Source organism: Hypomesus nipponensis, chromosome 2 (genome assembly GCF_054491055.1).
Source record: "Hypomesus nipponensis isolate SF chromosome 2, ASM5449105v1, whole genome shotgun sequence".
NCBI lineage: Eukaryota > Metazoa > Chordata > Actinopteri > Osmeriformes > Osmeridae > Hypomesus > Hypomesus nipponensis.
This window is the reverse complement of record NC_140362.1, coordinates 22,026,680-22,046,449: the sequence shown is the minus strand read 5'-3', so window position 1 is coordinate 22,046,449 and position 19,770 is coordinate 22,026,680. Positions and strand designations below refer to the sequence as shown.

Genomic DNA, 19,770 nt, shown 5'->3' with positions numbered 1-19,770 from the left:
TCCAACCACCCAGTGTCCGTTTCCATGGTTTCATCCTTGATCTGATCTCTATGAAACAGAGAGGCGGACACACTGAGAAAGGCTCTCTCTCTCTCTCTCTCTCTCTCTCTGTCTCTCTCTCTCTCTCTCTCTCTCTCTCTCTCTCTCTCTCTCTCTCTCTCTCTCTCTCTCTCTCTCTCTCTCTCTCTCTCTCTCTCTCTCTCTTCTCCTTGTAGCTGTCAGTTGTCTATATCTTTTCTCCTCACAGTGCCACAGTCACTCAGGGGGCATTACTGTCGTATTACTTCCTGTCAGTTTGTCCTGTTGCAAACCGTGTCTGTCACCAAGAGGGGGACCTCCCTGTTCCAGGAGAGGGGGGCAAGAGAGTCAGAGACACCACCCCTCCAGCCCCTACTTCCCCAGCTTTTCTCCTTTTCTCCCTCACACCCCAATCTCCATCCGCTCTGCTTACCCCTCTCTCTCTCCCTCCCCCTTTCTCTCTCCCTCCCTCTCTCTCTCCCTCCCTCCCTCTCTCTCTCCCTTCCCCTCTCTCTCTCTCCCTCCCTCACCCTCTCTCTCCCACCCTTACTCTCTCTCCCTCCACCTCTCTCTCCCCCTCTCTCCCCCTCTCTCTCCCTCCCTCCCTCCCCCTCCCTCCCTCCCTCCCCCTCCCTCCCCCTCTCTTCTCATGCTCGCTTCAGTTTCAGGAGCAGCGTGTTCAGACGTTCCTTCTGCTGTTCCCTCCTGTGCACCTCCTCCTCCCCCGCTCCTCCTGCATCCCCCTCTTCTGCGATCAGGCTCCCGTTCTGCTGTGACACACAGGCAGACAGCTTGTTGTCATGTGGCTGTACACAGGCGTTGTTCACAAGGCTTGATGTGTCACCAGGCGTTGTACTCACATGGGGCCTGGCACAGAGAGAGGGAGGGGTCTTAAAGCGGGGGGCGTTGGTGGACACAACCTCCTTTACCTCCATTGGCTGACCTGTTGGGTTAAAGGTCAGGTGGTTTCTGTTAGTGAGGGAGGGGAAGTGACACAGGATGGAAGGACACACTGCAGCCCCTGGGAGTGTAGACCTGTCTACTGTCTGCTGTCTACTGTCTACTGTCTGCTGTCTGCTGTCTACTGTCTACTGTCTGCTGTCTGCTGTCTACTGTCTGCTGTCTACTGTCTGCTGTCTACTGTCTACTGTCTGCTGCCTACAGTCTACTGTCTACTGTCTGCTGCCTACAGTCTGCTGTCTACTTTCTACTGTCTACAGTCTGCTGTCTACTGTCTACAGTCTGCTGTCTGCTGTCTACTGTCTGGTGTCTACTGTCTGCTGCCTACAGTCTACTGTCTACTGTCTGTTGTCTGCTGCCTACAGTCTGCTGTCTACAGTCTGCTGTCTGCTGTCTGCTGTCTACTGTCTACAGTCTGCTGTCTGCTGTCTACTGTCTACTGTCTGCTGTCTACAGTCTGCAATATGCTGTCTACTGTCTACAGTCTGCAGTCTGCTGTCTACTGTCTACAGTCTACAGTCTACTGCCTGCTGTCTGCAGTCTGCTGTCTGCAGTCTACAGTCTGCTGTCTACAGTCTGCTGTCTGCTGTCTGCAGTCTACTGTCTACTTTCTACAGTCTACTGTCTACTTTCTACTGTCTGCTGTCTACTGTCTGCTGTCTGCTGTCTACAGTCTGCAGTCTACTGTCTACAGTCTACTGCCTACTGCCTGCTGTCTGCTGTCTACAGTCTGCTGTCTGCTGTCTACTGTCTGCTGTCTACTGTGCTCAACTCAATGTTACATGGAAATTCAGCTTTATGGTTAGGGTTAGCAGCAACAGGAAAAGCTGACATCAGGATATGACAGAAATGGGAAAACATTTATTTCTGCGGTCAGAAATCTGCTATGTTTGCCAAGTTGAATATGATATGGGTAACCATGCAGTGCAAATGGTGCACACACACACACACATGCTGTGACTACCTCATCAGTTACATACAAGCCAAAATAAGCACCAAACTCACAAAAGAAAACTTGAATTTTAAAACAAACATAACGACACACACAAACACCTACAGAAACAAAAACAAACACACACACTTGCTTCATGGACCTGACTTGATGCTGCTGTCGTCTCTGGCCCCTCCGGCGCAGTCAAGATCTCCTTCCCTCTCTCCTTCCCTCTCTCCGTCTCTCCTCAGCCGCAGTTGTCTCTCTCGTATCTGCTCCCGGTTCCTCAGCAAGAACACACGGTGTTTCAACACAAAACACCTACCAGAGAGAGAGAGAGAGAGAGAGAGAGAGAGAGAGAGAGAAAGAGAGAGAGGGGGAGGGGGAGGGAGGGAGGGTTAACCACCGTTTCCAGCAGACAGAGGGAGATAGAATTACTACTACTATTAATAATAGATGATTATGGTACATTGACATCGACTATATACGACATGTATTCAGTAAGTGTGACAGTGTTTGTGATGTGTCTGTGTTGTCTGTGTCACCTTTCACTGCTGGTCACAGGCTCCAGGTCCAGATGAGGGAAGATGGTGGTGATGTCAGCTGAGCCCCCCTGCTGAGGCAGGAGAACAAGCCTTAGAACACAGACACCATACAGGACGTGTGTCCTGGTACACTAGTACAGTGAAGAACAGACACCATACAGGAGATGTGTCCTGGTACACTAGTACAGTGAAGAACAGACTTCTTGCCCCTTACCTTGGTGAGGGGGCGAGGGGACACGGGTCTGTCCTTTGGACGGTCTGGTGGAGAGACAAAGACAGATGAGTGAGGGAGAGAGGGAGAGAGGGGGAGAGAGAGAGAGAGAGAGAGAGAGAGGGAGAGGGAGAGAGTGAGAGGGAGAGAGAGAGGGAGGGGGGAGGGATGGGGAGAGAGAGGGGGAGAGGGAGAGAGGGGGAGAGGGAGAGAGGGAGGGGGAGAGGGTGAGACAGAGAGAGAGGGAGGGGGAGAGGGAGGGAGAGAGGGAGAGAGAGGGACAGAGGGAGGAAGGGATGGGGAGAGAGAGGGGGAGAGGGAGGGGGTGAGAGAGGGGGAGAGAGAGAGAAGGAGGGGGGGAGGGAGAGTGAGAGAGAGAGGCAGGGCAGGAGGGGGTGAGAGAGGGAGAGAGACAGAGAGAGAGGGAGTCCCTCATGCAAGTCAGTGAGGGAGCCACTCACAGAAGGATCTCTTCCTGTGCACGGGGGCGTCAGGGTCGTGGTGAAGCTGCAACACAGACACAACTCCTCATCACCCAGGGGAACACAGCTGAAAGGCCCCCTTCGCCCTCGGCCCCCCTGCCCTCGGCCCCCCTGCCCTCGGCCCCCCTGCCCCCCTGCCCTCAGGCCCCCTCGCTCCTGGCTACTACCTGCCGGTGCCTCCAGAGCCACAGGATGTCGTAGGGCAGCTGGAAGTCTACCCTCTTCAGTCTCAGGTACTGCCCTGCAAGGAGAGAGAGACAGAGAGAGACAGAGAGAGACAGAGAGAGAGAGAGACACACACAGAGACACACAGAGACAGACAGAGACACAGAGAGACACAGAGAGAGACAGAGAGAGAGACACACAGAGACAGAGAGAGACACAGAGAGAGACAGAGAGAGAGACACACAGAGACAGAGAGAGAGACAGAGAGAGAGAAGGCAGCAAATAAATTAAGAGAATATGACATGGGGAACAACCATCACCCACCCACCACCACACTCACCCTCCACCCTCACGCTCCACCTCACCCACACCCTCACCCCTCACCCATACCCTCACCCCCCACCCTCACCCTCCACCCTCACACTCCACCTCACCCACACACTCACCCACACCCTCCACCCTCACCCTCACCCTCCACCTTCACCCTCCACCGTCACCCTCACCCTCCACCCCAACCCTCACCCACACCCTCACCCTCCACCCTCACGCTCCACCCTCACCCTCCACCCTCACGCTCCACCTCACCCACACCCTCACCCCTCACCCACACCCTCCACCTCCACCCTCACACTCCACCCTCACCCTCCACCCTCACCCTCCACTCACCCACGTTTGAGGGAGCAGGCAGCAGACTGTAGTCCCTGTCTCCTGGGTCGTCCTCCTCCCTGTCTCCGCTCCCCTGCAGGGTGCTGCACAGCAACCACACTTTACCCCTCGCTCTGGACCTCGCTCCATGTGGAGCGTGTGTCAGTATTTGTGTATGTGTGTGTGTGAATGCCATCTAAACTCACTCTGTAGTTTTGTAGTCATCTGAGTAAAGCCCCGCCCTCTGAAACGTCTTCCTGGGAGGCCCGCCCACCCTCTCATCCAATTGGATGGACGGAGTTTGGGGCGATGCCTGGCTAGGCTCTGATTGGCCGGTGCATACTGAGGAGGCTTGGCTCCCTGGCTTCCCTTCGCCAGAACTAAGAGACAAGAAGGAAGACGGAGAGAAAGAGACAGACAGAGAGAGAGAAAAGAGAGAGAGAGAGGCACTGGTTTAGCACACAGTGCTGTAAACCGTGTGTTAATATAATACATGGGCATAATCGTTTAGACTGAAAGTATTAGATGCGTATTAGAATAACAAGCCCCTTGTAAATATGACTTAATGCAGGAGACTGTCAGGTGAGGGGCTGTACCTAGGGAGACAGGGAGAATCAGCTCTCCTCCTCTTCCGGCCTCTCTTCCTCCTCGCCTGTACCACGGTCTCCTCCTCCTCCTCCTCCACTGCATCCCCTCCTCCTCCTCTCTCTCCTCCTTCTCTTCCCCTGCTGGGGGCCTCCGGGGAGTGGGGGGATCCCGTGGGGGGGGCCAGGGGGTGTTTCCGGGGCCTCCCGGGCCCCCTCCTCCTGCCCTCCACGCTGCCCAGGGGGCCACGCTGCTGTTTTTGCCCCCTGCTGGAGACAGAGAGCTGCCCCCTGCACCAGAGAGCAGGGCCTGGAGCTGAGGCACAGAGAGGGGGGAGAGGGGAGGGGGGAGGGGAGGGGGAGGAGAGGGGGGGGGGGGGAGGGAGAGGGAGGGGGAGGAGAGAAAGGGGGTGGGAGGAGAGAGAAAGGGGGTGGTAAAAGAGAGAGGGGGGGGAGATAAAAGGGTGGAGGGGCAGATGGGAGTGAGTGATATAAGCAGCAGGCTGAGATGTGGTCAGTCATGAGTCACAGACATTTCCAGAAACGAGGTGAGTCACGACATTTCCTCTCTACTAACGGCAATCCTGACCATGACCAGCCGGCTTTCTGGGAAAAGCAATAAGAACATAGCAGGCCAACCACACACACACACACACACACACAGTATGTTCCTGTTATATTGCATGTAGACTACATCTTGTGGAATGCACAGAGACTACAGTCATGCACACAAGAGAGACATAAGATGGACTGTGTGTGTGTATGTGTGTGTAGAGGGAGGTGTGGGTTCTGTTAAGTCACATATGTGTTTGGTTAGATGATCTGCTGCTCTGTCTCCCCTCTCTCTAAAACAACATGCTCTCTTCATGTCCTCGCCTATTCTCATTATTCCTCCATCCATCACTTTTCCTTGGGTCATCTATCGCTTTTTTCCCTTCATTTTTCCAGAGTCCTGACAACATTCACCCCTTTTTCCTTCTTCCATTTCGCTCCGACAACTCCCCGCTTGGCTGGAGGAGACGGTAAGGTCTTTAAATAGACGTTGTGGTGGTTAACTAATGACCGTGTTCACTGAGTAGCCCCGGGCTGCAGCAGCGCCGTACGCTACGCGCCGGGAACATTTCAAAAGTGTCTGGCAGATCTCTACTGCCAATCTGGCACCACGAGGTTATTCAAAAAGAACGTCAGAGAATGTGTTTGCCTGAATGTGTGAGGGAGTGTATCTAGGAGTGAGTGTGAGGGTGTATATATAGAAGTGTGTGTCTCTTGGAGTGTGTGTGTGTGTGTGTGTGTGTATCTAGGACCGTACATCTGAGTGATTGTAAGCCACACACATGCACATCCTGCGTCCTGCAGTGGAGATGTGAGCAGCGCGGTGTGAACACAGCAGTGTTTCCTCTCCAGCCTGACGTGGTGGACAGCAGTGCTTCAGACCAGACACTGCCTGGCAGCACAGAGACTCTCTCACCTGCACACCTCTCCTGCCTGCAGACCCTTCCATACAGGCTGAAACCCTGAAACAAACACGGCTGCCTCTTTTCTGGAAACGAGAGATGGCGTGTCTCACCTGCTCCCCTCCTGTCCGTCCACGATGGGCCCTCCCTCCTCTGTGACACGCCTCCGCTCCTTGGCTTCCCATTGGCCGCCCCGGTCCTCGCGTCCCACCCTCCAGCCGTGGTAGCAGCAGAGGTGAAGAGGTTGGTGTGTGTTGGGGGTGGGGAGGAGCTGTACAGGTGTGTCTCCTCCTCTCTGGAGGACCCCCCCACCGCACCTGTCCACCGGCCCCCTGTGGAGGCCACCCAGGAGGGAGCAGGGGGCCTGAGCCCCCCCAGGCCCCCTGTGGAGGCCAACCAGGAGGGAGCAGGGGGCCTGAGCCCCCCCCTGAGCCCCCCCAGGCCCCCTCTCTTCAGCCAGCTGCCCCCAAACGAGGACAGGTGAGAGGAGCCCAGCCCCGGGCAGGTGAGGGACGTGTTCTTAAGCCTCTCCGCCGAGGACGAAGACGAGGCCGTGTTAGCGGAGGCGGAGGGGGACTCCTTTCCATTCTTGAGTCGCCACGGCGACCCCACTGACCCCACGCTTCTGCCACCTCTTCTTCTCGCCTCCTCGGAGCCCCTGGTGAACTCTGACCTCGGCTGCTCCTCCTCCTCCTCTTGCAGCTCCCCCTCGGCCCGGCGCTCGCCGGCGCGGTGCCGGTGCTTACGGTGTTTGTGTTTGTGTTCCGTCCTGGCGCAGCCACAGACGGTGTGACCGGGAGGAAACCCAGCAGCTCCCCCTCCCTCCCCCTCGCCCTCCCCCCTCAGCTCCCCCTCCCTGGGAGGGCGGCTCCTCCTGCGGTGGAAGCGTGCGGGGTTGAGGAGCAGGTGGGGGTGCTGGGGGTGGTGGGGGGTGTACTGGTGAGGGGGAGGCAGGGGGAAGGAGGGGTGGAGGTGGGGGTACAGGCCGGGGGCGGAGTAGCCCCTGTAGAAGCTCAGGTCGTCCACGGCCTCCTGGAACTTGGAGGAGCAGCCACAGTGTCGCCGGTCGGCCTTCCTGCAGTGGAGCGACTGGCAGGGGTACAGCGGGTGGGGGGAGTAGGGGTGGGGAGAGTACGAGGAGGGGTGGGGGGAGTAGAAGCCGTTCAGGTTGATCCTGTAGACGTTGGATCGGACGTGATGCTGGGAGGAGGAATGGTGTCTCCTGCCCCCCGGGGCCCCCCCGCCCCCCTCGTAGCTCTGCCCCTGTCCTGCTCTGGCCCATCCACGGCGCCCAATGTGGACCTCGCTGAACTGGCCAATCAGGTCCTCCAGCTCCGACAGGAAGGCGGGGTCGTGCGAGAGCAGGTGTTGCTGCTGGTGTTTCCTTTTGTGTTTGTTTTTCAGCCTCTTCAGGGAGTTTTGCCCCAGGCAGGGGCAGAAATCCAGCTGTGTGCACTTGCAGGGGCAATGGCAGGAGCACGGGGAGAGGCAGTCGTAGCCCCTCCGTCTGTGTCTGTGTCTCTCTCTCTCTCTGTGGCGCTCGAGGGCGGCCGTGCCGGTCACGGGGTGGGCGTGTCTGAGGAGGGGGGCGAGGGGGGAGGACACAGAGGCAGGGTGGTCCAGTACCGCAGACGAGGGTCCCCTCTGACCCCCGAGCCCCGCCCCTAGCCTTGTGACCTCTAGGATCCTCCTGAACATGGCCCCCCCGCCTCGCCCCCCCCTCCTCTCTCTGCGCTCCGAAACGCTGTTGTTGTCCGTGCCGATGCCACTGTCGCTAGGCAACGTCTCCTCGCTGAGCGACTCGCTGACGGGCGAGGGCGTGGCCTCTTTGAGGTGGGCGGGGGAGGCTGCTGGGTGCTGGGGGGGGATGGGGAGCTTGCAGGACGGGTGGTGGAAGGGGAAGTGGTGGCGACCCAGACAGGGACAGCTCCTCTTGGCGAAGGCAGAGAAGGAGGAGAAGAAGGAGGAGAAGGGGATGTTCCGGGGGGAGGTGCAGGAGGAGGAGGGGGAAGGCAGGGAGAAGGGGGGAGGGAAGAGGAGAGAGGATGTGGGCTCAGTGAGGCTGCCTTCACTGTAGGGGCTCTGAGCTCCACTGGAGTGTGTGAGGGAGGGGGAGGGGAAGGGATGGGGCTGGGGAGAGGAGAAGAGAGACGGGCCGGGGACACTGGAGAACAGGCCTGGTTGAGGCGCCGGGTTAGCAGAGAGCGCTTTGGGCTTACGTCCTCTCCTCTTCCCCATGTAGATGGTTCCTCTCTTGCTCACGTTGATCTGAGGACCCAGTTTCCCCCCGAAGGAGCACGACAGGCTGGACAGAGTGTGTGACGGGACTACTGTTGATCCACAGGTCTGTCCTGCACCTCCAGGGGTGGTGTCTCCCCCCTCCTCTCCTCTCCTCCTCCCCTCCCTTCCCCCAAACCCAGACAGCATGTGTCTGGTGAGCCCCCTCCTCTTCCTCTTCTTCATCTCCCCGATGATCCTACGGATGTTCAGCTGCCTGCTCCTTCTCCGCCCCTTCTCTGTCTCCTCAGAGGGGGACAGGGTGCTTCTTCGCCCCTTCTCTGTCTCCTCAGAGGGGGACAGGGTGCTTCTCCGCCCCTTCTCTGTCTCCTCAGAGGGGGACAGGGTGCTTCTCCGCCCCTTCTCTGTCTCCTCAGAGGGGGACAGTGTGCTTCTCCGCCCCTTCTCTGTCTCCTCAGAGGGTGGCAAGGTGCTCCTCTGGTCCTGGGACTCTGGGCCGGGGGTTAGTCGCTTGGGGCGCCCTCGCTTCCTGGCAGGGGGGCTGGGGTCTGAGAGGCTGGTGGGGGCTGAAAGGCTGGTGGGGGCTGGCCCGATATCCAGCACTCGGTCCAACACAGGTGGCTCCGGAGCCTCGACGTACCCGAGAAGGAGCTCTTCGGCTGGGGTGGGTTTGGAAGAGCGTCTGGGTGGTGGGGGTTCTTCAACGCTCGGAGTCCGGGATTTGGTGCAGACTTTTTTGGGGGCCTTGGCCGATGGGTGTTTAGATGCTGCCAGGGGGCTGGGGTCGCAGGTCATCAAATGGGTCCAGGTGGGCGATGGAGGCTGGCCTGCTAGCCGGGGTTTGAGAGAGGTGGAGAGGGGGAAGGAGCTGGAGGGTGGGGGCAGAGGAGGACCTTGGTGGGCTTCACCTGTGGGATGGTTGGAGGCCTTAGCGGAGGGCTTCAGGGGGGCGTCCAGGGGGGCGTCTCGGTGGGGGTCCAGAGGGGCCTCCTCCAGCCTCTGTGCCCGGTTCACCAGCCTGGTCCAACTGGGACGCCTCGCCTTACGCTTCTTCAGCGGCCGGCTGTCCTGGTCCGGGGGCGGGGTGGGGGGGCGGGCCGAGAGGGGGGGGGCGGGGTCACAGGGGGGAGGGGGGAGGGGGAAGACGTGCTGACCCCGGAGAGGGTTTCGTCTGGTCCGTCACACGATGGATCAGGTGCTGCTGTCTGTCCTGGGTGCTGCGTGTCTGTCTGGGAGGCTTCACCTGAGTCAGCTGCTCCTGCAGGGTCAGAGGTCAGACTGGGCGGGGCTGCATGATCGGAGTCCCCCCTGTGGACGTCTGGGCTGGGCTTACCCTCCCTCCTCCTCCTCTCATCCCTCTCCGTTTCCTCCTCCAGTCTGGGGTCTCTCCCCCGCTCCTCCTTCCCTCTGTCATCACGTCCCTTCCTCCCCTTCTTCTTCTTAGAGCCTGGCTCCTTCCCTCTCTCACTCTGTCCCATTTCATCCTTTCCTTTCAGGTGTCTCGACTTCTTCTCCTTCCCTTTCTCTTTCTTGGACTTGTCCTTCTTGGCTCGTTCCTTCTCCAGAGCGGGCGGGGTGGATGAGCGCTGCGTCAGAGCCGTGCGGCCGGAACCAGGGGGCTCGGAGGGGGAAGGGGAGCGTGGAGGGTCTGAAGGGGAGCGTGGAGGGTCTGAAGGGGAGCGTGGAGGGTCTGAAGGGGAGCGTGGAGGGTCTGAAGGGGAGCGTGGAGGGTCTGAAGGGGAGCGTGGAGGGTCTGAAGGGGAGCGTGGAGGGTCTGTGGGGATGTTCTGGGTCAGAGCCTCCTCGGTTGGGGGGCTCGGCCCGGCGCTCGCGACTGCAGGGGCAGGCGATGAAGAAGAGTTTTGTTTTCGACCTTTGACCTTGGCGGACTTTGTGGGGCGAGGGGTAAAGGCGGACGAGACGGCCCCCGCCCGCTCTGTAGGAGCCATACCGTCTGGAAGGTGTGAAGGTGGCATGCAGACCCCGTCTCCATGCCTCCCTGGCTTCTCCGCTGAGGGGGGCAGGGGGGGGGAGGCAGGGGGGCCGAGGGGCTTCATGGGAAGGGAAGGGGCCAAGCTGCAGCTGGAAACCTTGTCAGGAGGAACATCCGACTTCACCTCAGTCTTGTTTGCCCGCTTGACAGGAACCTGCAGATGGAGAAACTTGTTACAGACATTACAGACGTTACTGTGACAGCTCCTGTATGTCCAGTCACATGAGCGAAGACCTACAGCACCCAGGGGAAACAAGTAATACCTGTGTAGGGTTGATTACTCACCTGCCTGCTGAAAGGATGGTAGAGGACACAAAGACAAAAGCAGGGGAGGTAAAGGAGGGCAAATGGGGGGGGGGGAGAGAGAGGGGAGCTGATGGAGACAGAAATGGGGTTTCCAGGAGAAAGAAGAGACACAGAGAGCGGGAGAGAGAAAGAGCAGGAGAGAGAGAGAGCGGGAGAGAGAGAGAGAGAGAGAGAGAGAGACAGAGAGAGAGAGAGAGACAGAGAGAGAGAGAGCAGGAGAGAGAGAGAGAGAGAGAGAGAGAGAGAGAGAGAGAGAGAGAGAGAGAGAGAGAGGGAGGGAGGGAGGGAGAGGGAGGGGGAGGGGGAGGGGGAGGGGGAGGGGGAGGGAGAGGGAGAGGGAGAGGGAGAGGGAGAGGGAGAGGGAGAGGGAGAGAGAGAGAGAGAGAGAGAGAGAGAGAGAGAGAGGGAGGGACGGGGAGAGAAAACAAGAGAGTGTGAAAGAGGAAGTGAAAGATAAATTGAGAGCAGGTAGAAAGGAGAGGAGGTAAAAATAGACGAGAGGAGAGAGGAGGAAGAGAGATGGAGAAAAGCAGCTGTGCTATTGGTAGCTATAAATTGCCAAAAATAAGGGATTTGAAGGCTTGACATTTCATGCTTGTCCTATAATTTTGGAGCACTGTGACTAGGGTGGCATATTGCAGCTAAAGCAATAATCTTCCCCCAGGGTGATTGTCATGAGAGCTGATGAACCAATGTCTGTATCAGCTCCTTCTAGTTGCTGTGCTCTTGTCCTATTTATAGGCCTGTTTACCTAAATGGACTGCTTAGGTTTCACTAGCGAGACAATAGCTCATTTGACCTTATTATCACACAGTACAAAGCGGGGCAGTTTGCACCAGATAAACTGGCTGGATGATAGGATAGGGGACATTCTCACTACAACTGGAGCTGCTATGAGTCATAGTCTGCCTCTACATTTGCCGTGTGATTTCCCTGTGTAAACGCAGTACGGTGTTTTCCTTTTCGAGCAGTTCTGATATGAGAGATGACTGCCACCAAATGCTAATAGCACTGCTGTTGAAACCATGCTGAGTTGAAGTGAAGTTCAAATGAATGACACAGCACTGCAGCACCCCCCTGGAGGGGGTGTGTTCCTGAGACGGCCAGCAGAGGGCGCTCTGTTTACCTGCTTGTTTGACGTCACTTCTGGGCTGACCGGGGCGGGACTGAAGCTTCCAAGACCCTCTGCTGACGAGGAGGACGATGGTGGAGGAAGCGAGGATGACGACGGTGGTTCTGGTGGAGAGGAAGATGTGTGGAGGTCGGCACCCTGGCTCTGCCCCGGCTCTCTGGCGCCCCCCGCAGGTGGAGGAGCGCTCTTCCCCGGCCCGGACCCTCCACCCTCGCTGTCCCCCCGGCTTGCTGCACCCCTGCCCTGCCTCTGGTAGGTCCTGATGGTGGGTTTGCAGACGTAGCTATCCAGGAGCTTGGGTGCTTTCTTGGTTCGCTTGGCTTGCAGTCTCTCGATCCTCAGCTTGACATTCCCCTCTGAGCAAGTGTTCTCTCTGCCCGGGAACTGCAGCTGCCTCTGCCCTGCACCGCCACAGCGCCCCTCTATGTGCACCTCCAGTACTGCACCGCCGTCACCCTCGCTCCTGCGCCCTGCACCATCCCTCTCCTGCTCTCTCCTCCCTGTACTCCCTCTCTCCCCCTCTCTCCTTCTCCTCCTCTCACCCCCCACTTCCTTTTCGGGGTCCTCGGGGGCAGAAGAGAGAGGGAGAGGGGTGTGTGTGGGCGGAGGGGTGCCCCCCTTGGCTCTCTGGTCCATCAGGGGCAGGGCTGAGGGGCGCTGGGGTGCCCAGTATAGCACTGGTTCAGAAGCCAGAAGAGGAGAGAGGGGCGAGCTGGTGCCGTTTAGAAGCTACTGCTCAACACACGAAGAGGAAAAGCCAAGTTGAGGAGGTTTTCTTAATGCAGCAGACTACAAGAGCTGTGTCTCCTGTCTGAATGGGTTTTCTTTCTTTCCTTAAGGCTGAACTGAGAAGGACAAGAGAGAGAGAGAGAGAGAGAGAGAGAGAGAGAGAGAGAGAGAGAGAGAGAGAGAGAGGGAGAGAGGGAGAGAGAGAGAGAGAGAGAGAGAGAGAGAGATTAGTCATTCCAGTGACATCAGACATGAGCGGCAGTAGCAAGGGGAATGACCAAGGAAAGTCCCCTACATCTTTACCAAGGAGCTTCACCACTTAGATGACCTCACTGTACTAGAACCCCAGGGGACCAATCCGCTTCCAGCAGCCGCCTTTTCCTGGTTGTGCTGCTGCTCACTCTTTCAGGAGGTATCAATCACAGCTGGGCTTGTTCAGGGCCACTACTGCTCTACCTCTCCTCCATCTCTCTCTCTCTCTCTGTCTGTTTCATGTTCGTCAGCATCCCAAGACATACGGCCTCTTTCCATCCCCTCTCTCTCTCTCTCTCTCTCTCTCTCTCTACCTCTTTCTTTCCCTCCCTCCCTCCCTCTCTCCCTCTCTCTCTCTCTCTCTCTCTCTCTCTCCTGATGCAGACCACACAGTAAAACGGTCAACCCAAGGCAGGCCCTGTATCCATGTTAATCAGAACCATATTTCCTCCTCCTCCTCTCCCCTTCTTTTTCTCCTCCAACTTAAATCCCTCCATTCACCATCAGACCCTTCCCCTCCTCCCCTCTCAGTAGTGGTAACACAAATCTGTAGGAAAGAGTCAAAACTTATTTTTGGAAAGGAGCATGAATTCCTCTCCCTCCCATGGCTTCCTCAGTAAGCTTTTCATTGACCCCATTGTAAATGGCTTTTTAATGTGACATTAAAAAGTAACACACCCTAAAACAACATTCCCCTGAGCTGTGATATACTTTCCCTTCCGCCGTCCGCATCAACAGGCCGCGTGGCCAACAGAAACAGCATCTTCCATGACAACTCTTTCTCTAGCGGGCCTCCATTTCACTCCACTCTCACGAAAAAAAGCATCAGTTTTTCTAATAAAACACACCCTGTCTTGCATTCTTTCAGCTCTCCCCCCCCCCCCTCTCTCTCTCTCTTCCCCTCTCTCTCTCTCTCGCTCAGGAGAGCTTCTTTTGAAATAGCTCATCTGTCTCTCGACCCGTTCCTGCCCTTTAGCCGTAACGGAGGCTATCAGGTCATGTTTTCATGTCGAACTTCAGGTTCTGTTTGGCTACTGGATCCCAACGGCACAGGCCTTCACCCCGTGAGTCAGACATAGTGCCGACATACGGCTGCACCAGTCACTAGCTGTTGCATAACAGATTCTGTCAAATCTGAGACTAACTCGTCGGAACTGTTGAAGTGGGTACGTATAAGGATCGATCCTCATCTTGTCTGATTAAGTCGTGTTCTCCCCCTAGTGTGACGGTTGAGAATAAGGAGGAAGTCAGATAGCTAGCCGGTAAACTGGCAGCACAGGTCTTCTATGGGGCAGAATGTGGATGTGGATTGTCCAGGTTACTGCCGTGTCATAGCATGTCAACAAACAGGTTGGTAAAACTGCTAGTGACAATGACATAAGAAGTGACTGGGGAGGTACTTTGACAGGAACGATAAAGGAAACTGTTTCACACAGAGCATCATTACCAACCCTGATCTCCCGGAGACGCCTTTTAAACATAACTCAACATTATCTTAACATTAGGCCAGGAGCTGTTTCACTGGCAGAATGATGGATGGACATGAAACTATCATCATGGATTCCCAGCAGCTATGGAGCCAGATTAAATCATTATAATGGTCTCCCTCCTATCACCCCATCATCACCATCTGACTTCTGGTGTCATCCATAACACTATCCTGTCCCCGACAACAGATTTAACATGAACGTCCAATATGAAAGTAATTTGAGAGGCAAGGTATTTCAGAATAGCGCTGCAGGCGATGCGTGCACGACACATGGTGTATGTTTCAAGAGGTTAGCCTCTGGGACACACAATATGTCTCTCGCTAAGTGTCTCTCTCCGTCTCACGCAACCACACACATACAAACTCCTTTTATCACACGCAAGCGGACACACTCTTTTCTTCTACTTATTAGTTGTATCATACTCCTAGTTGTACATTGTGTACCCAGGTCGTAACTGCGTTGACTTGTACGGCTGTTACTGAGGATACCGTGCGAACAGTTCAGTTCCGCTCTTTCGTGCTCCATCACTGATTTAGCGCCTTTGGTGTGGCGGCCAACACGCCACATCAGGTTCGTTTTGAGAGCGACTTTTGCGCATAATGGCATTTCAATTGGCATGACGCACTTACATGATGACACATGACACGTGCCATTGTTGTTGTTGTCATTCATGTTGCCATCATGATTATCTAGGTTAAATCGATCACTAAAGAACTTAGATTACATTACTGGCTAAAATGGTACTGAATGCACGTGATGAAATAACTGAAATTTGCATCTGTGGCGAGAGTGATTTCATGGCCTGTTCCCCGATCTGCCTGCTTATGCTGGTGTCAGCAACATTTGGCAAGATAAATATAATTATACATTGAGGACAGAGAAAATATCGGCGCGCGCGGGATCTGCATCACCTTAAAAATAACCACCCACGATCACTGTTTCAAATCCTGCGCTACTTCTACCATGATATTCACAAAGGCCTGCACATTTTACAAACTGCCATGACATTTTGCAATAAGGCTACGTAGGCTTCTTACCCGGAGCGCGTCCCAGAACTGCGTGGCTGGATAGAGCCAAGGTGTTGCTGAATTCCCTGTCGTTAGCGACTACAACAATCCTTAGTTTACTATGCATTCGATGTTGCTTAGATTACATAACTAGACCCGTTACTCCTCCTTGAAAAGCGAGTTCCAAATCCTCTAGGACATACAGTGCAACATTCGCGCGGGTGTTTTCATAATCAGTGGGTCGAGACTGTGATCTGAAAGCGCGTCCCTGCAGCTAGGTGGCGAGCTTCTTACAGTAGTCATGTTTGTTTTGTCACTTTTTCGGAGAAAGTTACATCGTATCCATACCTTCACTCCCATGAAACGCCCCACGAGCGTGCGTCTTCTGTGAAAATGTTGTTACACAGTTCCACTGTTGGCGACGTTTTACTTGCTGAGAAGTGTTACGAAGCGAACAATATCGTTGAGGTTTTTTATATTCGAAAATAAAATAACTTGCTCAACATAGCATAACCGTCTAGCACCGAATAGGACGACGGTCAACCGACGTAGTCGTCAGGTTAATTACGAAGTACACATAATATCATAAAAATATGTAGCCTAACAAAATGGCGACGATAAAAGTTATCAACGACATGGATCTGGATATCACAGAACGGTTTACATTCAGAATGAGAATCCACCCACATCAATACATTTTGCAGTGTTTCAATCTAAAATGTAACTAATCTAGGTCTACTTAAAATTGTTCAAAGGTTTCCTGTTGAGAAATATTTCACATTGCTATGATAATAACACTATCAGACAGACATATCGACATATAAATAAAATGACCTACACTCTGTGGAGTTGATATGGGGACCCAATGCCGCTCCGGTTGAGTTGCCCAGGCTCCCTAAATGAGCGTCTCCAACACGCAACTTCCAGACTGCAAACCAAAATGGCGACGTCCATGGAAGAAGCACTATGACAGTTCGACCGAGCTTGTGCAACTCTCCATTATTTACTGAACTGATTTGGACATTTCACAATTGATTGAAATCGCATAGCTGTATCGTAGATGTGTACTTAATGAATTGATTCTCAGGTTAGTATTTGTTGTCTTGGTATCAGTTACGGTGAACTGAGTATTCGTACCAAGCTAATGCATTTATGTAGCAAAGGTTATATAGCCATCTTGCTAGTTCTAGCCTAATGTGGGGGTGTGTACGATGTAATCCCAGCAACAGACCGCGATAAACTATTTTTGTTTCGAAAGCACAGTAGTCGGTGATGATAATAAAAGTAACCAAATAGCTAGTGTTAACTAACGTTACCCATGTGACATGTAACTAGCCCTTTCTGTGGCTGCAGCTTGCCCTTACTTGCCAACATTGTTAGCCTAACTGTCGCATATCAGTCTCAATGTATGTATAAGTGAAAAAGCAGTAGCATGTGTTTATTTATTTTATTCATTTTTCAGACTGAATCATGGCGCTCCAAAGACTGTCCTTCAGATTACGTCAAACGGTAAGTCCAGTCCTCCTTGCTTGGATAACCAGCTCAGACTCTATCTTATGTTTCGAATGCTGTATTACATTTGTTGTATACGAATGTTGTATACTCAGCATGTATATTTCAATGCACACAGCTTTTAATGCTGTACTTGCTTATTGTTTTTTTATTTTTATAAATCCTGCTCTGAGATGTGATAATGTGATGGACAGGTGACACATGCGCGGTCTCTCCATGGCTCTGGGTGTGGCCAGCAGCTGGAAGCCCTGGCAGGAGAGCCCGAACCACAACATGAGCCCCTCCAGGTCTTCAGGACGCAGGAGAACGACCCGGTAGGTTAAAACCGTGACACCCAACACACACAGTGGAGTCTGTGCCAGTCTCATACTCGTGCACCCCCGTGGTCCTCCTTCTTCAAGAGTTCAGCGGCAGGATATGTTTATGCATCAGGATCTAGCCTCCTCGTTGAATCCCAGCCCTCCAGACCCCACCTGGCATGGCCAGCTGCAGTACCTGCCGTCAGTAGTTACTGTGTCTGTCGTGGTGCTCTCTGCAGGCCTGCCATTCGGAGAACCATCTTGGACAGTACTACACTCTGCCCCCAGATCACCCTCGCACTCTCTTCCCTCACGGCCTGCCCCCACGTTTCCAACTGCAGGTACGTTGCGTGTTCTTAATGCAGTCAACGTTTGATATAAGGCATATATATCACTATGATGAAGCCGGCTGCTCACGTGAGTATCACACGCTATGTCCTGTGTGTCTTCAGGCCAAGACGTTCAGTGAGGGCTGTGTCATGGTGAGGCAGCCCGCCCTGGAGGTGATCTCCCACCTGAGAAAGGCTGACTACAGCAAGCCTGCCCTGCGCTACATGTTCTGTATCCTTACACTCTCAGAAGACATGTTTGCGGTTTATATGACCATGTATGGTATGTTTGTTGTTGCTGACCTTGACTGGATGTGTAGATGGAGTGAAGGGGAGTGGAAAGACCATGTCCCTCTGCCATGCTGTTCACTACTGTGCCTCCCAAGGATGGCTGGTGCTGCACATACCAGATGGTGACATACGCACATACACAGACACACACACACACACACTGAATTTGAGAGCTGGTGGAGATAATAAGTCCTGTATAGGGTTTGATGGCATCTTCTCTGTGTTTCTTCCTTCGCATAGCCCATCGATGGGTGAAAAACTGCAAGGAGCTGTTGCCTTCGACCTATAATAGCTCTCGGTTGGACCAGCCACTCCAAGCTTCTAATTGGCTGCGCAATTTCAGAATCACAAACGAGCACTTCCTGTCCAAGGTGGTTATCCCTCCCCAGATCCACTGAGAGGCTGTGTCTGTGTTGTCAGTCTGTTGAACCATCCTGTCCCCCCGCCAGATAACCACCAGGCAGAGGTACGTGTGGACGAAGAGAGAGAGCACTGAGGAGGGACGTCCGCTGGGGGAGCTGGTAGACCAGGTGAGCCCTAAACCTCGTCAAAGTAAAACAAATAAAACACTTTTGAGATATTTTGGTGGCTTTATCTGCTTAATTTATTTTGATAGTGACAGTTAGGGAGAGGCAAGGAGAGAGGAAGAGGGTGACATGCAGGAAATTACCTAGGATGGAATCGAACATCTTGAAAGTAGATACATGACATCTTGGATGAGATTAAGACGATGTCCTTCTGCTGTATTGTATGCACATGATCTATGGAACAACACGGGTATAAAAAACAAACAAACAATCCCTCTTAGGGGATCATTAAAGTATCTATAAGAATCACCATTGGAGTTGGAAAGGCACGGCCACATATTTCTGAGCAGGCATGACTGCCATGTTTCTCTCTGACCTGGCGTCTGTGCTCCCCAGGGCGTGACCCGGGTGAAGAGCAGTAGCGACGTGGTCGGGGCCCTGATGAAGGAGCTGAGGCTTCAGACGGCAGATCCAGACCTCACTGGCTTCAGGATGGCCGTGGCCGTGGACGGGATCAATGCTCTCTGGGGGAGGACGACCCTGAAAAAGGAGGACAAGAGCCCGGTAGAGACCTCCTCCTGCGTCTCACCATCCTCTGGAGACCCAGGAGGTCTTCTGGTACTGGTGACGGGTTGATGTGTTTCTCAGCTCTCTCTGTGTGTGTGTGTGTGTGTGTGTGTGTGTGTGTTCCAGGTGGCTGCGGAGGAGCTCACGCTGATTCATAACTTGAGGAAGTTGGTGAAGAACGACTGGGTGAGCGTTTCTTCAGAAACATACAGAGATATCGGCTAAACTGCAGACTTGACACTTTGTGTGATTGTGTGTTTTCCCGTTGTGGTGTCTCAGTGTGGAGGGGCTGTCATCACCACTCTGGCTCAGACCGGTTCTCTCTACACACCAAGCTCCGCCTACCTGCCTCACGAGCTACTGGGAGAGGTCAGGGGTCACGGTGTCTTCTCATCCAGGACATTTCACTCTTGTTTCCAGAAACACACGTTAGACTGGATGGTAATGCGCTGGTTTATCTCCCACAGGAGGGCTTCAACACCATGGAGCCCTTTGTCCCAGTTCCAGTCTCAGACTACAGCGAGAAAGAGTTTGAGAGTTGTTACTTGTACTATCTGAACCGCAACTGGTTACAACACCCACACAGTGAGTTACCTTGCCTTTGGACTCGTCAACATTTATGTGGAAGGTTGATTTTTATATATGAACAAAGTAGTCAAGAAGTCTCAAGTCTCAAACTGTGTTGTTTCACCCCTCCTGTTTGTCGTTTTTCCTTCACTTCAGGTCGAACCGAGGAGGGGAAGAAAGAGTTGATCTTTCTGAGTAACAGAAATCCATCTCTTCTGGATAGACTTTGCGCTTTCCTCTGAAACACACACATTCTCACACACACACACACACACACACACACACACACACACACACACACACACACACACACACACACACACACACATGTGGATGTGTGCACACATACTGTATATAACATCAGTGTTATAATCCATTTCTGTGTGTTTCCATCCATAAGTTATTCTGTCCTGCAGCATGATTCTGTATGTCTTTCGTAATAAAAATGTTGGGAAAAAAACAATTGATTTATTTAATCACAACATTATGGTTTGGAAAGAATGTATAATTAAGAAAATTGAGGCAATTGGTTTGGG

At 54.0% G+C, this 19,770-nt stretch overlaps 2 protein-coding genes across 2 annotated transcripts; one reads left to right on the top strand and one right to left on the bottom strand.

Annotated features, from left to right (window-relative positions):
• Positions 1–656: 656 nt before the first annotated feature.
• Positions 657–16,082, bottom strand: LOC146301637 (uncharacterized). The gene is made up of 14 exons (XM_084669177.1): positions 15,981–16,082; positions 11,659–12,509; positions 9,364–10,380; positions 6,109–9,322; positions 4,554–4,857; positions 4,164–4,337; positions 3,979–4,061; positions 3,315–3,388; positions 3,127–3,172; positions 2,669–2,712; positions 2,455–2,525; positions 2,073–2,230; positions 879–961; positions 657–788 (listed from the first exon to the last, which is right to left on the bottom strand). Exons 2-14 carry the CDS (start codon positions 12,298–12,300, stop codon positions 666–668), a joined length of 6,033 nt encoding a protein of 2,010 aa, XP_084525303.1. The 5' UTR covers positions 12,301–12,509; positions 15,981–16,082; the 3' UTR covers positions 657–665.
• Positions 16,067–19,697, top strand: dap3 (death associated protein 3). Its single transcript, XM_084668951.1, has 13 exons — positions 16,067–16,229; positions 16,605–16,651; positions 16,849–16,968; positions 17,193–17,294; positions 17,406–17,514; positions 17,603–17,695; positions 17,814–17,944; positions 18,023–18,103; positions 18,497–18,664; positions 18,794–18,853; positions 18,947–19,036; positions 19,135–19,252; positions 19,391–19,697. The coding sequence occupies exons 2-13, from the start codon at positions 16,613–16,615 to the stop codon at positions 19,474–19,476; spliced, it is 1,197 nt and encodes a 398-aa protein (XP_084525077.1). The 5' UTR covers positions 16,067–16,229; positions 16,605–16,612; the 3' UTR covers positions 19,477–19,697.
• The last annotated feature ends 73 nt before the right edge of the window (positions 19,698–19,770 follow it).